General features: G+C 39.9%; 1 protein-coding gene and 1 non-coding gene across 11 annotated transcripts in view; one reads left to right on the top strand and one right to left on the bottom strand.

Moving 5' to 3' along the window:
* The first annotated feature begins 1,567 nt into the window (after positions 1-1,567).
* The window catches only part of IHO1 (interactor of HORMAD1 1), a 42,248-nt gene continuing 22,993 nt past the window's right edge, over positions 1,568-20,822 (top strand). For 2 of the 10 annotated variants that reach the window (XM_047694091.1, XM_047694074.1), the window contains exons 1-7: positions 1,659-1,674; positions 4,480-4,629; positions 5,583-5,658; positions 14,078-14,148; positions 16,086-16,134; positions 17,691-17,862; positions 19,615-19,778. In XM_047694091.1, the coding sequence (XP_047550047.1) occupies positions 14,103-14,148; positions 16,086-16,134; positions 17,691-17,862; positions 19,615-19,778 (431 nt within the window). In that variant the 5' untranslated portion in view covers positions 1,659-1,674; positions 4,480-4,629; positions 5,583-5,658; positions 14,078-14,102. The other 8 variants (XM_047694075.1, XM_047694077.1, XM_047694086.1 and 5 more) reach the window with 8 other exon arrangements.
* On the bottom strand, positions 20,146-20,252 carry LOC125089597 (U6 spliceosomal RNA). Its single transcript, XR_007123990.1, has one exon. It is a non-coding gene; the product is annotated as a U6 spliceosomal RNA (small nuclear RNA).

Here is a 20,822-nt window from a genome sequence, read left to right as displayed (position 1 = left end):
TACATTGATTTTTGACCCTCAGTGAGGCAAGATGGTCATGACAGTTCCAGCAAGAACCTGTAGGGCTCAGGGGCGCCTGGGTGACTCAGTCGTCAAGCGTCTGCCTTTGGGTCAGGTCATGATCCCAGGGCCCTGGGATTGAGCCTGGCATCGGGCTCCCTGCTTGGTGGGAGCCTGCTTCTCCCTCTCTCATTCCCTCCACTTGCATTCCCTTTCTTGCTGTGTCTCTGTCAAATAAATAAGTAAAATCTTAAAAAAAAAAAAAAAAAAAAAAAAAAGAACCTATAAGGCTCAAAACTCCCTCTCCTAACCAGTTGGAGGAGTCCCTTAGATTGTTTGGAAACAACCTTAGTCAGAGATCTCCCTAGCTGTGACCCATAATTTGCAAACATAAAAAGACCCCCCTCACCCCAGAACAGCTCCCATCTCTGAGCCTGCCTACTCTCCCATCCTTTTTTTTTTTTTTTAAGATTTATTTATTTGACAGAGAGAGTGATCTCAAGTAGGCAGAGAGGCAGGCAGAGAGGGAGGCTCCCCACTGAGCAGAGCGCCCAATGTGGGGCTCTATCCCAGGACCCTGGGATCATGACCTGAGCTGAAGGCAGAGGCTTTAACCCACTGAGCCACCCAGGCGCCCTGTACTCTCCCATCTTAAACTTAATAAATTGCTTTGTGCTTTCTATTTTCTTTCTGGCAGCCTTTATTCGAGTGGGGATCCTCATATAAGTCTTTCATGGGGAACCCAAGAACTGAGACCTCCACACCTCCATTCTCCCACTAGTAACAACATAGCTCCTCTTTGAAGGATGGTCCAGGAGGCTTCCACAGCACCTCTCTCTCTTGGGTGTCCCTCTTCTGTCCCTGACCATACCTGTTTGGAGTCTTTTGCTGCTTTTTCATTACGTAGGCCTCTATAAAGTTGTGTGTCCTGGGGCTCAATACAATCTGTTTTCCATCCATACTCTTTCATTATCTGTTTCATGGCTTTAAAAACCATCTATAACCATCAGAGACAGTTACACAGACCCCTCCTCCCTATACCCTCTGCCCCTGCCCACCATGCCCTCAGATTGTCTCAGTATCTAGCAGACCGGGTTCCCTGCACTATTTCTTGCCTTTTTCTCCCCACCAGGCTGCCAGTTCTGTGTCCCCTTTTGACCACCGCCCCTCTCCTCCCAGCGGCTTTCCCTACCCAGGTCTTGTTAGGATCTCTTGGGCCCCAGCCGGTGCCGTAGCCCCTGGGCACCCAGTCCACTCCACATACAGCAGGGTGGGTCAGGTAACTCCTGAGCAGGTCTGCATTGGTGAGCGGATGCCAGCTGGGGTGCGGGTGGCAGCAGGGGTGTGACTGTGGAGGTGCGCGGGTACATCTTGTGAGGCACACGTGGGTCGTGCAGCGGTATGCGGTGAGAGGTAGGCCACCCGGCCAAGCCAAGGAACCTGCGGGTAAAACCGTTAGGACCGTTAAAACTGTTAGAACCTTTAAAACTGTTAGAACCGTTAATCTCGAGCAGCGGAGGGGGCGGGCCCAGAGGCGGTGCCTAACCCTCATTGGTGAGATCAGGCCCTGGGGGCGGGATCACGCATGCTCAGGCAACATAGGCGGGACTGGCCTTGAGGCGAGATCAGAGACGCCCCAGGTGGGGCGCTTGTGGCGCGCGACGGCCCACAGAGGTTGAGGCGGGAGGGGTTTGGTTAGAGACAGCAGGGAGGGGAGGGTGGGGTGAAGATGGGGGGTGGTTGGGAAACCTTATGGGGCTTTACTATAGGTTCGGGATTTCCGGGGGCCTCGAGGAGTTTCTTGGGACGCTGGCTTGTCTACTTGATCCTTGTGCTGGAGTTCCTAGCCTGTCATTCTCTCCCTGTGACGAAAGACCGCTCTGGGTGTTCAGGGAGACTTACTTTCTGTGTTTGTCCTTGGAGAGCTGTGTTTGTCAGATTCGCGGGGTTCCACAGCCTCTTATCCCGAGTCCGGGATTAGGAGACTCAAGAGAATTGGCTCCGAAAGTCGGGGTGAACAGGAATCCAGGGAAACCGACTGGGGTTTGCCTTTATTGTTATGCAGTATTCCTTGGCGGCCTCTGGAAAGGACCCTGAAATGATTTAGTCTAGGAGTCCAGAACATGTCTCCTGGTTGAAAAGAGATGAAGATGAGAGGATGGCTGCGTGAGGTTGAAGCGGGTCTCCTGAAGGCCCGCGGGGCCGCAGAGTGTGAGGGACAGAACTGTTTTTTTTCTGCGACCTAGTGGAGGAGCCAGAGTGAGCACGTAGAGGACCTCACACTGTGGCTTTAGGATTCTGTGTTGAAGACGGGGTGAGGGGTATTCTCTGAGACCCGTAGGGTATTCTCTTAAACCCGCTTTTTCCTCCCCTGCCTACCACCTTGCCAGGGCTCCCTGTGGAGACCGTTCGAATTCCTTGCATGCACTTAAGCCTTTCCTCTGCGCCCCCCTTTTAAAAATTCACTTATTTTGGTGATGTTGAGGGGAGGGCAGAGGGAGAAAATCCCCAAATTCCCCCACTGAGCGCGGAGGCCAGGGACTCTATGTCAGGACCCATGAGATCACCCCCCAAGCCAAAACCAAGGCTCTCACCCTCAACCGACTGAGCTACCCATGTGCCCTCCCAACCTTTCCTCTGCTTTTATGCTTCTAATTGGACTGGGGGATGAGAGGAGGAAAAACCCTGCCCTTGAAAGTTTGTAATATGTGCGTCTCAGTTTTCGTTTAACTAGTGTCCTACCTAAGCATGACTAGCTCTTCCTTACTAGCATCTATAAGGACAGGTTTAGGCAGAGGGGATTTCTGCCCTCTGGGAATTTAAAAGTCTATATCGGTAGTAGGTGATGGGTAAGTGCACAGAGAACAGATAAACTTGAGGCTGAGCACATCAAGCCCCATGTGGTCCTTAGACATAGTCAGGGGAGCAACCATGGAATTTTTCCAACCACATTTATGAAAACTCTTAAGAGTAAGTTAGGTTTGGAACCCCCAATGTAGTTATTCTAAACCCTAAGCCATATACTGCATAAATTATTCTCCTCTCTCAGCATAAACAGAAATTGAAGATGATAGAGGATGTATCTTCTAGATGTAGTAATAATGGTCTTGAATAATGGTCTTGTAGTGATGTGTATAAAATTATCTAGATTCCAAATCTAGACTCTAGAAGGAGAAATTTTCACAAGTGTGGATGGGAAAAAAAAATTAACAAGTAAACATAAGAGTTTTTATTTCCTTAAATTCTTCCCCTTTATTAAAATAATAAGTCTGTGGTGATCTAGGGATTTGAATGAAATGTAATAATTGAAAACAAATCGTATGTATTTTTCAGTTTGTGGATACTTGTAAAGTTTTGCTCTCTTGTCCTAATTTAGTTCTCATTTTTAAAAAGATTTATTTATTTGAGAGAGAGAAAGAATAAGCAGAGGAGAGTAGCAGAGGGAGAAGGAGAAGCAGACTCCCTGCTGAGCAGGGGGCCATAAGCAGGACTGGATCCCAGGACCCAGATATTGTGACCTGAGCCAAAGGCAGATGCTTAACTGACTGAGCTATCTAGGCACCCCTAAGTTCTCATTTTTTAAAAAAACTAGTTTAACAGTAAATATTTTCTATTTGTGCCTGGCACAAATATTTGTGCCTAGATTTTGAGGGTATAGTAGGGAACAGAACATACAAAAATTCCTATCCTCAAAGGGCTTGACTTTACATTATAGTAGGCTTGGTTGTGCATGCTGCAGTAGACAAAACAAGATAAATTAATAAGATATATAATTATTAGAATAATGGTGTGCTGTGGAGAAAAAGCAAGGGAGAAACAGTAAATATTGAGGTGTACAATTTTGAATAGATAATTTAAAGGAACACCTGGAGGTGGTGGAGGTGGTTTCGCCTATTATGCTGTTATCTGAGGGAAGAGTGAACCAAGTAGAGGAAACAGTATGGGAAAGGGACCTGAAACTGGTTGTGTGCCCAGCAAGGGAGAACAATAGTGAGCAGCCCCATAAGAGGTGTGGAATGGGGTGTAGATGAGGAAGAAGCAAGGCTAAGGGGAGATGGGAGACAACGAAGATAATCTTGAGAGCTCTGGCTTGTATTTGAGTAGAGTAGAAGCAAAGGGATAATATGATAATATGATCTTTATGCTTCATAAAGAAGAGTCTATAAAGTTGGGACAAAGGTGAAATCAGGGAGACCAGTTTGGAGGCCATTCCAGTAATCAAGCTGGTGGCAGTAGAGTAGTGTTGTCACATTTAGCAAATAAAAATATAGGACACCCAGTTAAAGTTGAATTTCAGGTAAACACACACACACACACACACACACACACACACACATTTATTTATTTAGTACAAGTGTGTTCCATGCAATATTTGGGAAATTCAAATTTAACTGGGTATCCTTCCTATAGTGGAAGGAATGAGAAGTGGACCGATTCTGGATATGTTTTGAAGGAATTAACCATAGTATTTCCTGACAGATTGAATGTGAGAAGAGAGTCAAAGAGAACTCTTAGATTTTTGTCCCATGCAACCAGAAAGATGGAGTTGCCATTAACTGGAATAGGAAGACTAAGGTGGAGAATGTTTGGGGGAAAGATGATCTTGGTTTTGGACATGTTGAGTTTAAGGTATTAATCACCGAGGTAGAGTTGTCAGGTCAGCAATTGAATATAGGAGTGTAAATTTCAGAAGAGGGGTCTGGGTTGGAGGTAACATCTTTGGGAATTTTCAGCTAATACAAGATATTTTTATCCATTTACTTATTAATTTTTTAGTGTGGAAAATTTCAAGCATATAGAAGTAGAAACCATTGGATGAATGAACTCCAGTGTACCTGCCCATCACATAGTTTTACCAAATAACCTAGGGCAGTCTGTAACCTTCTCCAGGTCCCCCAATCTATCTACATTGTTTTAAAGCAAAGCACAAACATTAGATTATTTAAAATATTTGTTTATTTTAGAGAGAGAGAGAGAGTGCATGAGCAGGAGGGACAGAGGGAGAGGAAGAGAGAATCTTAAGCTGACTCCACGCTGAGCACAGAGCCTGACTGGAGTCTTGGTCTCACGACCCATGAGATAATGACCTGAGCTGAAACCAAGAGTCAGACGTTTAACCAGCTGAGCCACACAGGCGCCCCTTACCTTTTATGCTTTAAAAGAATATAGTCATTTAAACTATAGAATTAACCACTCTGGATTTTGCTGATTACATTCCTCTGGTTCCATTTAACCCCTATATTTTCTGTAAACTGGTCCTTAGACCTAGAAGCTTAACAAGATTGTCTCAATATTTTTAGCAAGTATGCTTACTTCTTTGGTAATGCTTGGCATTGGTAATGCAGCCCTGTTGAACTGCAACGAGGGGTTCTTACTAGGGCTGGCATCTTTCTTCATGATGAAAAGATCAGTTGAGAGATTTAGGTGTTTTAAGCCTCATCTATTCATTATAGAGTTCCTCATCAGCCTTTTACCTCATGGTTTTTTAGCAGCCATTGATGATCATTGCCTAGATTCATTATTTTCATTGGACTTCCAAAATGATGATAATCTAATGCTAGCATTCATTCCATGTTTATTAGCTGGAATACTTCTATAAAGAAGAACTTTCTTACCATCTATATGTTGGTTATTTTGAGGTATATCTATTCTAGAAAGGTAAGATAAATGATTGATTCTTTTGCCTATCCTACCAGTTTTCAAAATGGTAACTTGGTTGCCTATCCTCCAAAGTGACTGGTGAGGGTTTTTAAAAAAATGTAATTATATATTTAACAGAGTAAGACCCTTTAAGTTAGGTCTTCAGAAGTCTTTGGTCCTGGTAGTCTGATAACTTCCTTATTCTCTGGGACAACAAGATGTCCCAGACTCATCTTGCACATTTCCTGCCCCAGACGTGGTTCCTTTTAGTGGTGAATGGTATTTCAAGACCAAAAGCTGGGTGTGAATTATTGGCGCGTATGTCTTAGGCAGGGAGCCTGAGGCAGTGCTCAACCAGGACCCAGAGATCATGACCTGAGCTGAAGGTAGACACTTAACCATCTGAGCCAATGTTTGTTTAAAAATTTTATGTAGTCAGGGTGCTGGGTGGCTCAGTCAGTTAAGTGCCTGGCTCTTGATTTCAGCTCAGGTCATGATCTTTCAGACCTGGGATCAAGCCCCATGTCCAGCTCTGTACTCAGTGTAGAGTTGCTTCAGATCCTCTCTCCCTCTCCCTCTCCCACTCAATCACTCTCTCAAACAAACCTTTTAAAAAAATTATGTAGTCAAATTTATAGGTGTTTTATTACTTTTGGATTTTGAATCAAAGTTTTCCCCACAGCCAGGTTGTAGAGGAATTTATCAGCCTCCCCACCCCCTCACAGCCCCAGTGCTTTTATGATTTTATTTTTTATGATCTCTGATACATCTGGATATTTTGTTGTGTATGGTGAAAGGACTAGATTCAGTCTTAATATTTTTTCATATAACTATTCGATTAACTCTACTTCAAAAAAAAAGATTTTATTTAATTATGTTAGAGAGCGCTAGGGGAGAAGAAGGAGAGGGACAAGCAGACTCCACGCTGAATGCAGAGTCCTAACTCAGGGCTCAATCTCAGAACCCCGAGATTATGACCTGAGCCAAAAACACCAGTCAGACAATTAACTGACTGAGCCACCCAGGCACCCCTCAACCCTACTTAAAAAAAAAAAAAAAAGACTTTATTTATTTTAGAGAGAGAAAGAGAGAGAAAAAGAGCACAAGCAGAGGGAACACGGGCAGAGGGAGAGGGAGAAGCAGACTCCCTGTTGAGCAGGGAGCCAGATATGGGGCTCAATCTGAGACCCTGAGATCATGACCTGAGCCGAAGGCAGATGCTTAACCAACTGAGCCATCCAGGCACCCCTCAACTCTACTTTAAAAAAAAAAAAGATTTTATTTATTTAATTTGACAGAGAGATCACAAGTAGAGAGGCAGCTGGGGTTGGCGGGGAGGGAAGCAGACTCCCTGCTGAGCAGAGAGCCGGATGCAGGCCTCGATCCCAGGACTCTGAGGCCATGACCTGAGCCGAAGGCAGAGGCTTAACCCACTGAGCCACCCAGGAGCCCTTCAACTCTACTTTTTAAAATGTCTTTCCTCAATATATTTGAGATGCTACTTTTATCATGTAGTCATATACATTTCCACTTTCAATTAGATCTATTGTTATAATCTATTCTGGCTTGGCTATCTAATCATATACTAATATAATGCTGTAAAATTGTAGAAGCTTTATAATATGTTTTTAATACCTGGTAGGGCTGGCTTCCCCACCCCTTCTTTTTTTTTCCCTCCTTCTCTTTCTTCTCTTTCTATTTTAGAATTTTCCTGGCTGGTCTTGCTTGTTTTCATTTCTAAATGAGCATTATAATCAGTTTTCTCCCTGTAGAAAAAAAAATGATGGTATTTTTATTGGGACATTTCAAAGTTATAAATTAACCTAGATAGATTTAACATCTTTGTGATGTTGATTCTTTCTATCAATGAACATGATATATCTTTCCCATTATATAGGAATGGTTTATAGCTTTCTTTACATAGGTTTTGGGCATTTCTTGTTAGGTTTTTGGGTGGGTTTTTTTTTCACCTTCAGGAGATACAATTGACTAATAAAATTGTAATATATTTAAAGTGTACATCATGATGATTTTACATTGTGAAAGGATCTCCCCCATCTAATTACTACATTCATCACCTCATAGATCACTTGTTTGTTTACATATGTAAGTGTGTATTTATTTGGTGAAACCATTTAAGTTCTACTCTCTCAGCAAATTCCAATTATACAATACAGCATTATCAACTATACTCACCACATTATTCATTAGGTTCTCAGACCTTATTCATCTTACAGATAAAAATTTGTGCCCTTTTATGAGTGTCTTTTGATTTCCCCCACCCTCTAGCCTTTGGCAACCACTTTTCTACTCTCTGTTTCTATAAGTTTGACTTTTTTTCCTTTTTCTTTCTAAGATTCCGCATGTATGTAAAACCATGCAGTATTTGTCTTCTCTGTCTGGCTTATTTCACTTAGCATAAGGCCCTTAGGTTCCATCCATGGAACCATGGAATTTATTGTCACAAATAGAATTTCTTTATTTCTCATGGCTGAATAATATTCCTGTGTGTGTGTGTGTGTGTGTGTGTGTTCATGCACCATACTTTCTTTATCCATTCATCCGTTGAGAGACCCTTAGTTTGTTTCTGTATGTTGACTATGTGAATAATGCTGCAGTAAACATGAAGTTCAGATGTCTCTTTGATACCCTGTTTTCATTTCCTTTGGATATATACCCAGAAGTAGGATTGCTGGATTATATATGGTCATTCTATTTTTTTTTTTTAAAGATTTATTTATCTGACAGAGAGAAATCACAAGTAGGCAGAGAGGCAGGCAGAGAGAGAGAGGAGGAAGCAGGCTCCCTGCTGAGCAGAGAGCCCGACGTGGGGCTCGATTCCAGGACCCCGAGATCATGACCTGAGCCGAAGGCAGCGGCTTAACCCGCTGAGCCTCCCAGGCGCCCCTGGTCATTCTATTTTTAATTTCTTGAGGAAACTCCATACTATTTTTTATAGTGGCTGCACCAGTTTATATTGCCACCAGCAATGCAGTTTCCCTCTTCTCCACATTTTCACCAATATTTATCTCTTGTTATTTTGATGATGGCCATCCTGACAAATGTGAGATGATATCTCAGTGTGGTTTTGATTTGCATTTCCCTGATGAATAGTGATGTTGAACACCTTTTCTGTACCTTAGGCCATTTGTGTATCTTCTTTTTTTTTTTTAATTTAATTTTATTTTTTAAGATTTTATTTGTTTATATGACAGAGAGAGAGCACAAGTAAGCAGAACAGCAGTCGGAGGGAGAGAGAGAGAAGCAGGCTCTCTGCTGAGCAGGGAGCCTGATGCAGGGCTCGATCCCAGGACCCTGGAATCATGACCTGAGCCGAAGGCAACCACTTAACCAACTAAGCCGCCCAGGCGCCCCCATTTGTGTATCTTCTTTGGAAAACTGTCTATTCAGTTCCTCTGCCCATTAATTGGTTTGTTTGTTTGTTTTTTTCTATGAGTTGTGCAAGTCCTTTATATATTTCAGGTATTAACCCTTTATCAGATATATGGTTTACAAATGTTTTCTCCCATTCCACAGGTTGCCTCTTCATTTTATTGATGGTTTCCTTTGCTGTGTAGAAGCTTTTCAGTTTGATGTGGTCTCACTTGTTTATTTTGGGGTTTGTTGCTTTTGCTTTTTGTGTCAAGTCCAAAAAATCATTGCCAAGACTGATGTCTTGTCCCTATGTTTTCCTATAGGAATTTAACTGTTTCAGGTCTTAAACTTAAATTTTTAATTGATTTTGAGTTGATTTTATATGTGATGTAAGACAAGGGTCCAGTTTCATTCTTTGGTATGTGGTTGTCCAGTTTTCCCAGCACTATTTATTAAAGAGACTTTCCTTTCCCTAATATATATTCTTGGCTCCTTTGTCATAAGTTAATCAGCCCTATTAAGCATGGGTTAATTTCTGGGCTCTCTTTTCTATTCCATGGATATATGGATATATGTTGAGTTATTTGTTTTATTATTGAGTTTTAAGAGTTCTTTGTATATTTGGGACAACTGGCTGACTCAGTCAGTGGAGCATGTGACTCCTAATCTCAGGGTTATGAGTTCAAACCCCATATTGGGTATAGAGATTACTTTAAAAAAATAAATATATTTTTCTAAAAGGGTTCTTTGTATATTTTGGATACTTTGGATACCTTTTTCAGATGTCTTTTGCAAATATTTTCTTCCAGTATGTGGCTTGTCTTCTCACTTTCTTGACCATGTTTTTCACAGAGCAGAAGTTTTTAATTTTAGGGAAGTCCAGCTTATTAATTCTTTCATTCGTGGATCAAGTCTTTAGTGTTGTATTTACAAAGTCGTTGGCAAATACAGGGGTCATCTAGATTTTCTCCTATCTTATTTTCTAAGAGTTTTTTTTTTAATAGCTTTGAATTTTACATTTAGGTCTATGATTCATTTTGAGTTAATTTTTTGTGAAAGGTATAAGGTCTGTGTCTAAATTTTCTTTGCACGTGGATCTCCGGATGTTCCAGCACAATTTGTTTAAAAGAGTATCTTTTCTTCATTTTATTAACTTTGCTCCCTTGTCAAAGATCAGTTGACTGTATTTGAGTGAGTCTATTTCTGAGCACTCTATTTTGTTTCAAGGGGAATCCTTGCCTTGTCCCTGATCTTAGTCTGTTCCTTTGCCAGTATCACACTATTTTGATTAGTTAGCTTTATAGTAAATCTTGGAAGTTGGGTAGTGTCAATTCTCTGACTTTGTTCTTCTCCTTTAATATTGTGTTGGCTATTCTGGATCTTTTGCCTCTCCATATAAACTTTATTTTTTATTTTTTTAAAAGATTTTATTTATTCACCTGACAGAGATCACAAGTAGGCAGAGCAGCAGGCAGAGAAAGAAGGAAGCAGGCTCCCCACTGAGCAGAGAGCCTGATGCGAGGCTCCATCCCAGGAGCCTGAGATCATGACCTGAGTCGAAGGCAGAGGCTTAACCCACTGAGCCACGCAGGCGCCTCCATATAAACTTTAGAATCAGTTTGTCAATATCCACAAGATAACTTGCTCAAATTTTTATTGAGAGTGCATTGAATATATAGATCAAGTTGGAAAGAACTGATGTCTTTACAATATTGAGTCTTCTTGTCCATGAACATGAATATCTCTCCACTTATTTCATTCTTCTTTGATATCTTTCATCAGAATTTTGGGGTTTTCTTCATATAGATCTTATACATGTTTTGTTAGATTTATACTTAGAATTTTAGGGTTGCTAATATAAATGGTATTTTGTGCTTAATTTCAAATTCATTTGTTCACTGCCTGGTATTTAGGAAAGTGATTAACTTTTGTGTATTAATCTTTATCTTGCAACACTGGTATAATTACTTCTTTGTTTCAGGAGTTGTTTTGTTACTTCTTTTGAATTTCCTCCATAGAAAGTCATGTGGTCTTGAACAAAGATAGTTTTACTTCTTCTTTTCCAATCTATATACCTTTTATTTCCTTTTATTGTTTTAGTTCATTAGTTAGAACTTCTAGTACAATGTTGTACTGAGAGAAGAAGGGGAATCCTTGCCTTGTCCCTGATCTTAAGAGGGAAAACTTAGTTTCTCATCATTAAGTATGATGTTAGCTTTGGAATTTTGTGTAGATGTTTTCTATCAAGTTGAGGAAGTTCCCCTCTATTTCCTATTTTGCTGAGAGTTTTTCTCATGAATAGGTGTTGGATTTTATCAAATGCTTTTTTAAAAAATTCATTTTTTTTAATTAGGCTCCACTCCTGGTATGGAGCCCAACACAGGACTTAAACTCAGGACCTTGAGATCAAGACCTGAGCTGAGATCAAGAGTCAGACACTCAACCAACTGAGTGACCCAGGCACCCCAAATTTTTTTTAATACCCATTTATATGATCATATGATTTTTCTTCTCTAGTCTGTGACAGTTTACATTATTTGATTTTCAAATGTTGAAATAGCTTTGCATGTCTAGAATAATTATCACATGGTTATATATAATTCTTTTCATATATTGTTGCATTCGATTTGCTAATATTTTGTTGAGGATTTTGCACCCATGTTCATGAGAGGTCTTGGTCTGTGGTTTTCTTTTCTTACAGTGTCTTTGTCTGGTTTTGGTATTAGGATGAGATTTTAGACAACTGGCATACTTTTTTTCTTAAATGTTTGGTAAAATTCACTTATGAACCTGCCTGGACAATATTGCCAGTTTTTTTTTTTTTTTTAAAGATTATTTATTTATTTATTTGAGAGAGAGAGAGAGAGACAGTGAGAGAGAGCACGAGCGAGGAGAAGGTCAGAGAGAGAAGCAGACTCCCCGTGGAGCTGGGAGCCCGATGCGGGACTCCATCCCAGCACTCCGGGATCATGAGCTGAGCCAAAGGCAGTGGTCCAACCAACTGAGCCACCCAGGCGTCCCAATATTGCCAGTTTTTAAAATGAATTTTCTTCAGTTTTCATCTCAATGAAATATTAATTTATTTGTATCATGGATATTAATATTACACTGAACTTCTTTGAAGGTATTCTACACAGTCTAAACTGTGTTCAGGAGTGCTGAGACAAAATAATTAACTCTGATATTTAGTCCCAACCTTGCAGCAACTTTATTCTTCTCAGCTAAGTGAGTGTGAGAGACTTGGTGTGTTACATATGAGAGTCCTTTGAACTGAGAGTAGGTGAATGTCAAAGTCTCCAGGAGACCATGGATTTGTTTTAAAATAGTGGAGCCACAGTCTCTGAGGAGGTAATTAAGAAACCCCTAAAAAGTACCAGTATCCATATCCAGGCACTGTATAAACATGTTCTTGAATCCCTATCTCTACTTTTAAAGATAGGTGTGTTGTCTTCATTTAACTGATGAGGAAACTGGGATTCAAAGAAGTTAACTAATTTGGGGTGCCTGTCTGGATCAGTTGGTAGAGCATGTGACTCTTGATCTCAGGTTTATAAATTTGAGCCCCACATAAAATCTTAAAGAAAAAAACCCCCCCAAAAAAGAGAGAGGTCAGCTAATTTGCCCAAGTTCACAGTATAAATGCAGGTGTCAGGATCTGAACCTTGATCTTATTCCTCTAAAGTCATATCCTTTCAAGTCATTACCAAGCTGCTCATAAAGGGAGAAACACAAAGTTTCTTGGTTCTAGAACGTATTTAAGATAGAGCCAGTGTTGAGAAATGAGAGGACAGCATGCGTGGCCTTTGGTAATGGGTTGACCTAGCATAGAACATATTTGCCTCCAAATCTGGATAGAACTTGAACTAATTATTTAGTCCATGTGCATCCTTACAAACTTTTAAGTGAGGATAGCAACACCTGCCTCACAAAATCATTGACCTTGTATCCTGCAACATATCTAGCACTGTGCCCAACATATAGCAGGGTTATGTAAATGATAATAACTTTCACCCCTTGATCCCTGTGATCTATGCTTAATATTCTTGCAAAACAAGTGGTTATAAACACTCCAATCCATCTATTTTTCTAAAAAATTAGAAAACTTCAACATAACAGATTTATCTAAACAAGGTTAAATTTTATGAAAAGTATACTAAAATGTCTATATTTATTCAGAACTTGTGTTTCAGTTTATCTTGATCTCTGTTGGGACAGTATTTGATGTTGGTCACATATGCCTTCTGTTTGTGTGGGATTCATTTTCTGATGCTCTCAGTGGTATTATATAATCTGATAATTATGAATGTCTGTGACACCAGGGAAACAAAATTTAGAAATTGGGCTTGTTTCATAAAATCCAGGCTCTATGATCATAATAATGAATGTGCAGTGTGTTGGGTTGGCAATGAGCACAGTAGGCAATAAGAGGTATGCTCATAAGAGGTGTGGGAAAACACTTTGCCCAAAGAACTCACTCTTCATCAAGCTTCTTTATTGCCCAAATTCCGCAGTACTCTTGGCATTCCCATATCCTCTGATCTGGGGAGAACTCGTCTTTTTGGGAGAGGTTATAGATTGAGTCATTCATTGTATCAGGCAATGAAAAATAAAGTCTATTGGTCTTTTCCTAAAAGCAGATTATTAATAGAATAGGATGGCAAGAGAAAAGGACAAGAGAACAAGATGGAATGCAAATTTACTGTTTCACAGATGACTAGGCTCTCCCTGGTGTTAAGAAGGAGGGGGTTTGTATGCAATTTAATAACAGAAAATACCTATTTTCTTTTTTTAAAGATTTTATTTTTAAGTAATCTGTACACCCAACACAGGGCTCAAACTCATAACCCCCAAGATCAAGAGTTACACGCTCCACTGACTGAGCCAGCCAGGTGCCCTGAAAATACCTGTTTCTGACACACATAATGGGAGTTTTCACCAAATGGATGGGAATATAGTTGCTGAAATGTCCTTATCTACATATAATAGTTACCAGTAAAGTAATCTTTGGGGGAAAGTTACACTATCTTAAACTTTTAAATTAATATTCCTCTCTTTTTAATAGGGTTAACCATAAGAAATGAATTTTAATGTCTGGAATATCAAAGAGATGCTCAGTATTCCCTCTGGCTCTGGGTAAGTTTTCAGGTTATATACTCTGATACTGAGGATCTTACAGTTGTATTGTTTTCATAGAAAACCCTTCCCTACCTATTAATTAGTAATAGAGTTATTTCCATAGCTTCTTCCCCTTCTCCTCCCTTCTTTTCACTGCTCTCCCATCCTTGTCTTTTTCCTTTTGCCAATTTTCTGATTATAAAAACAATGTAAATTCAACTATGTGTGTTAATTGAGCAGCGGCTCTGTGTCCAGCACTGGGCCTAGGGACTATGGGGCCTGTGAGAATTAGACACCACCCAACATCTAGAAACCCACTTTGGTTGGAGCAATTACTATTGAAACAGCAGGGAGCAAAATCAAGATAATGTTGAGGTACATATTACATTGTGTGGTACGATTTGTAGGTCCTATAGGAGTTAAAAGCCAGCTGTTGACAAGGCTCACTGAGATATTGCCCCTTCTACTACTCCACTGAAGTATTTACATTTGTGTCTGCCAGCCATGCAGTGGGCCTGCCATTGCTAACTTGGTGAATGTGCCCCAGAAGTAGTATATATTTAAGGGATTTCTAATTGCTTTTTGTATGTTTTATTATTGGATAGTTTATTTTCTTCCTAACACCTTCCTGAAGACAGTTATTAATTCAATAAAAACCTAGAGCACTGTGCTTTTTACTTCTTAAAAAGAAAAAAAATGCTTACAGTTCATACAGAGTAGGGAAAATGTTTGTTAAATTCTAGATCATAGCTTTAAGATGCAAATCCTACATATTTCTATAAGCTCACAGATTTTTTTTTCCAGTCCAGCTAATTATTCTCTTTGACCTAAGAGGAGAGTCACAGAGAGCTATTTAAGCTATTTTGAGCAATGATTATGCAACCCATATTATAATACATGTGTGCAGCCCATTACCTTAGCTAATCTTAGAAAATGGTTCCATCAGTGAAGTAATTGCTCTTTCCTGTGCTGAACTATTAGATTTTTTTTTTTCTTGCATCAATATATGATGGTTCCTTTGGCTTTGGATATGTAGTTATATGCTATCAAATTATTTTAGATTTGGCTTATTTATTTCTTGGGGGGGGGTGGAGAGAGAGAGCAAGGACAGGAGGAGGGGCAGAGGGAGAGGGAGAGAGAGAATCAAGAATCTTAAGTGGGCTCCATACCCAGAGCAGAGCCCCAACTCAGGGCTCAGTCTTACCACTCTGAGATTATGACCTGAGCCAAAGTCAAGAGTTAGATGCTTAACCAAGTGAGCCACTCAGGCGCCCCTAGCTTTAGCTTTTTTTTTTTTTTTTAAGATTCTATTTATTTATTTGACAGACAGAGATCACAAGTAGGCAGAGAGGCAGGCAGAGAGAGGAGGAAGCAGGCTCCATGCTGAGCAGAGAGCCTGATGCGGGGCTCTATCCCAGGACTCTGGGATCATGACCTGAGCCGAAGGCAGAGACCCCAACCCACTGAGCCACCCAGGCGCCCCTAGCTTTAGCTTTTTAAACAAGGAATGATTTGTGTTTGTATGTTGTAATGAAAAGAGTGTTTTTTTCAGGTCACACAACAGCATTAAGTAACAAATTCTTACTGAGATGTCTTTGAAGTAAAAACTTGAAGACTGTATTTTACTTGTCTGCCTGCTTTTATGCTGTCTCTGATATAGACTCAGTACACTGTGTTCAAGTGTGATTGTATCATTATCAGTATCACTCTCCCTTTAACAAAGATTGGTGTAGATATCCATGGGAAGCAAGTTGGAAGTCCACAGCTGGAAGTACAAGAATAAGACACTAAAGGTGTGAAAGGGAACACCACCTTGTTTCAAAAACATCCTTCTGTGCACAAATCTGAGTTGATCGTATTCTTCAGTCTGGATGAGGCCTAAATTAGTCTGCTGGGTTGCCAAAACAAAGTACCCTAAATTGGATGGCTTCAACAATAGAAATTTATTTTCTCAGTTTTGGAGATTGGAAGTCCTAGAATCATATGCCAGCTGGATCATTTCTGGTGAGGGCTCCCTTCCTGGCTTGCTGACAACTGTCTTCTCTCTGTGTCCTCATGTGGAGGAGAAAGGAAGAAGGAGGGCAAACTCTGTAGTGTTTCTACTTGTAAGAACCTTAATCCTGTCAAGAAGACTCCACCCTCAGGAACTTGTTTAACCCTAATTACCTTCTAAAGGCCCCATTTCCAAACACTGTCAGGTTAGGGATTAGGACTTCAACATAGGGATTTTTGGAGAACACAAACATTCAGTCTGTAACTAAGGTGTCTTGTGTTTTTTGTATTATGACTCCTACTCTCCCTGTAATCCTGCTCCCTTCCTTCCCTGTAGGCACACACTAGAAGAGTAATGGGAGTTCTAATTCACCTTCTACACACACACTTATATACTTGTTTGGTGTGGTATGATGTAGATTTAAAAGGTTATATATTGCATGGAGCACTGGGTGTGGTGCATAAACAATGAATCTTGGAACACTGAAAAAAAATTAAATAAATAAAATGATCTGTTTTAATACAGCTGAAAAATACTAAAAATAGTACTAATAGCTAACGATTTATTGTATATTGGCTAATCATATATTTGTTTACTGAAATGTTCAGATTTCTTGTTCATTAAAAAACACTGGGTTCTTTGTATTCTAAAAAAAGGTTATGAGTGCCTGGGTGGCTCAGTGGGTTAAAGCCTCTGCCTTTGGCTCAGGTCATGATCCCAGGGTCCTGGGATGGAGCCCTGCATTGGGCTGTCTGCTCAATGGGGAGCCTGCTTCTCTCTCTCTCTGCCTGCCTCTCTGCCTACTTATGATCTATGTCTGTCAAATAAATAAATAAAATCTTTAAGAATAAAAGGTTATATAAATGATATAGAGTTCATTCAATTTTTACTTTTTCTGCACTCTAAATTTTTGAGATTTATTCATGTGGTTCTATGTAAATCTACTTTACTGCTTCTGACTAATGCATCAGTTATATGCATATACCATATTTTTATTTATTCCCTTAGTGATTAACAGATTCAACTTTCTTTTTTAGAGATAGTAAGTGAGAGAATGGGGGGTGGGAAGAAGGGGCAGAAGGAGAGAATCCCAAGCAGGCTCTATGCCCAGCACAGAGCCCTACATAGGGCTCGATTCCATGACCCTGAGATCACGACCTGAGCTGATATCAAGAGTTAGATGCTCACCTGACTGAACCACCCAAGCACCCCCCAGATTCAATTTTTTAAAAGATAATGTTCTTTTAATCCCTAAAGATTTCAGGAACTTTGATCCCCAAAACGTGTTATAGCCCACAGTGCTGTTGTATAAGGAATCATGGTGTCAGTCCTTAACGTCTGAATTTCCATCTGATTGTTCTCAAGTTGCTGTAATGAAAATGCCTGGCTTTCAGAATTTGTTTGTGATTCTTTATAGGTAATACTGAGAGTGTTCAGGGGCCGAGGAGGTCAGAACAAACTAGTACTCTCCCCAGAATATTCTGAAATGAATAGCTGTGAATTACTATTTCATTTGTTCAGAATGTTTGTCCACTTGATATACTTCTCTTTTCTTGCTTAATTTCAGGACTACTAAGGCATCTAGCTGGAATAATAATCAGGCTGATTACTCCAGTCTCAGTGATTCCCAGTTCCTCTTTGGATCCCAGTTCTGTCCAGAAAGTTCAGAGACTCTGTCAGCACCCTTGGATGGTGTCCACGTGAGACATCCAAAACAATCACAACAGAATTCTATGGACGTGAGTCTCATTTCCAGAATTTCTCTGCACAAATTTCATAGTCATCATGGAGATAAGCTATAAAGAAGACTTATTATGTTGGATTATATTTTAGAATTATACACTTCTTTTTTTTTTTTTTAATTTGACAGAGAGAAATCACAAGTAGACGGAGAGGAAGGCAGAGAGAGAGAGAGAGGGAAGCAGGCTTCTTGCTGAGCAGAGAGCCCCATGTGGGACTCGATCCCAGCACCCTGAGATCATGACCTGAGCCGAAGGCAGTGGCTTAACCCACTGAGCCACCCAGGCGCCCTAGAATTATACACTTCTAAGGTTTACTCTCCTAGATGGATTTATACTTCATTGGTTACTCAATAGTCTGATAGACTTGGTTGGTAGTCTAAAATGAAAAAAATACATATAGTGTAGAATATTGCCAGTACCTTGACCCTAAGGGAGAGACAAATATTGTATGACATTTTCTAAGACATACTATTATTTATGAAAATTTCATAAGAGATAAGAGCTTTAGAAAAATGGGAATAAAGTAACATAAATTTTATTTTAAATGGACATTTTTTCTAAGAAACTTTAGGTGCTTTGTGGATTTTAGTCTACTATGCTACATTATCTCCTTGAAGAGGGACATGAGGATTCTGAGGACTTAGTTAATGGATAAGGGCCAGAATCAAGAACAGAGTCTCCTGAGTCCTCAATTTTTTGAGAACAACGTGTCTTCTTTCATGGGTCAGAATTTTTTTTTTTTTAAGATTTTATTCATTTGACAGAGAGATCACAAGTAGACAGAGAGGCAGGTGGAGAGAATGCAGAAAATGACTCACCACATGCCAGCATGCCTACTGTCCAGTCCGTGTCAAACTTACCAACAAGTCTAGTTCAACTAGTAATTGAGTTAAACTTACTATGTAAACTTTAACATATCATCTCAGAGACAGCATAAAGAATTTTGATATTGCCTTCAAATTTGTACAGCTGATTTTAAGCCATTTTAGCTGATACTTTATTTTTATTGTTATTTTTTTTAAGTTGGCTCCATACGCAACATGGGGCTTGAACTCATGACCTTGAGATTAATAGTCATGTGCTCTACTGACTAAGTCAGCCAGGCATCCTGTATACTTTTTTTTTTAAAGATTTTATTTATTTATTTATTTGGCAGAGAGAGATCACAAGTAGGCGGAGAGGAAGGCAGAGAGAGAGGAGGAAGCAGGCTCCCTTCTGAGCAGAGAGCCCGATGCAGGGCTTGATCCCAGGACCCTGAGATCATGACCTGAGCCAAAGGCAGAGGCTTAACCCACTGTGACACCCAGGCGCCCCTACTTTTTTAAGATTTTATTTGTTTATTTGAGAGAGAGCGAGCACAAGCCGGGGAGCGGCAGGCAGAGGGAGAGAGGAGAAGTGGACTCCTTGCTGAGCAGGGAGCCAGATGTGATATGGGACTCAATCCCAGGGCCCTAAGATCATGACCTAAGCCAAAGGCAGACGCTTAATTGACTGAGCTACCCAGGCACCCACAGCTGATATTTTTGGTATTTCTGGGCTGGTAAGGCAGAAGCCTTGTTAATAAAAAGAGTTGCTTTATTTTAATGTAATTTTCTAATATATATGAAATAAAAAGGAAATACTACATGCCATTTTGTTTTTTAGTATTGTGGTTTGCACTTAAATGTGACTACACTGTATAGAAAATAATGAATGCTATAAATATTTTCACATGTGAAATGCTGTGATTTTTTTTTTTTTGTTTAACAGAGTGAACCTAGTATTTTCACAAAGTACCAGACAAAACCCCCGCTGTTTGGAGCAGATGCAAACGATAGAGGCTTATTTCCTCCACCTTTGTCAGCTGGAAAATCAAAGGGCCTGTTGGAACAGTTTGAAGAGAAAAAGAAAAGGGCAAAAGACAAATGTGACAGGTATGCAAACCTTTCAAGTGGGTGAGACATCTCTTTTGAAGGAAACAGAAAATAGAATATTAATAGTCAAATAATTCTATTTCATCATGATAACACTCTTGTCTTTATAGCTCATCTAAAAATTACTCTTTATTTGTTTACTTGTCAGTGAGACTTCTGGCAGATTTGAATTTGGGTGCCATAGTTCTGGCCCTCTGAAAAAGTAAGCTAAAGGACTTCTTAGAGAAACACAATAGTCAAGTAGTGTTATGTTTATTTTGCCAAAATTCTGCCTTTTAATTGTTATCTTTTTAGATCATCAGAGTTAGGAAATTAGATAACAGTTGTTTTAGTGTTAAGAATATAGTACACGAATTCTTTTTCTTTTTAAAATATGTAATGCTTCACAAATGTGCGTGTCATCCTTGTGCAGGGGCTATGCTAATCTTCTCTGTATGGTTCCAATTTTAGTATATGTGCTGCCGAAGTGAGCACAGCACATGAATTCTTTAAAAAGCTGATTGAAGCTATTCAGGTTGATTTTCTCACTTTGAAGTGTTGGTATTTTTTTTTTTTACATTTTATTTTTAAGTAATCTCTACACCCAGAGTGGGGCTTAAACCCTTAACCCCGAGATTAAGAGTCATATGTCACATGCTCCACTGACTGAGCCAGGCAGATGCCCCAAAATGTTGGTGTTTTTTAAGATATACCCTAAATTTTATGCACAGTCTTATTTGTTAGTTTTATATTCATTTATTTACCTTAGCAAATACATGATATAAGTTAGGGCTCCTAAACTAATTCATAAATAAATAAGTTGAAGTCACTGAGGAAATTAAGTTGTTCATTTCTTGGTAGTAAGTTATCAGGGAACATCTTTAGGTATCATGGAAATCAAAACACTCAAGCAGAGATATACTTTATTATTTTTGTGACAGTGAAGATGTATCACTTAGTGTTACCAATAGTACTTTCATGTTGAAAAGCCAGAATTTCGGGGCACCTGGGTGGCTCAGTGGTTAAAGCCTCTGCCTTCGGCTCAGGTCATGATCTCAGGGTCCT

This window comes from Lutra lutra, chromosome 1 (genome assembly GCF_902655055.1).
Source record: "Lutra lutra chromosome 1, mLutLut1.2, whole genome shotgun sequence".
NCBI lineage: Eukaryota > Metazoa > Chordata > Mammalia > Carnivora > Mustelidae > Lutra > Lutra lutra.
The sequence above is the reverse complement of the archived record's forward strand: the minus strand, read 5'-3'. Positions and strand labels throughout refer to the sequence as shown.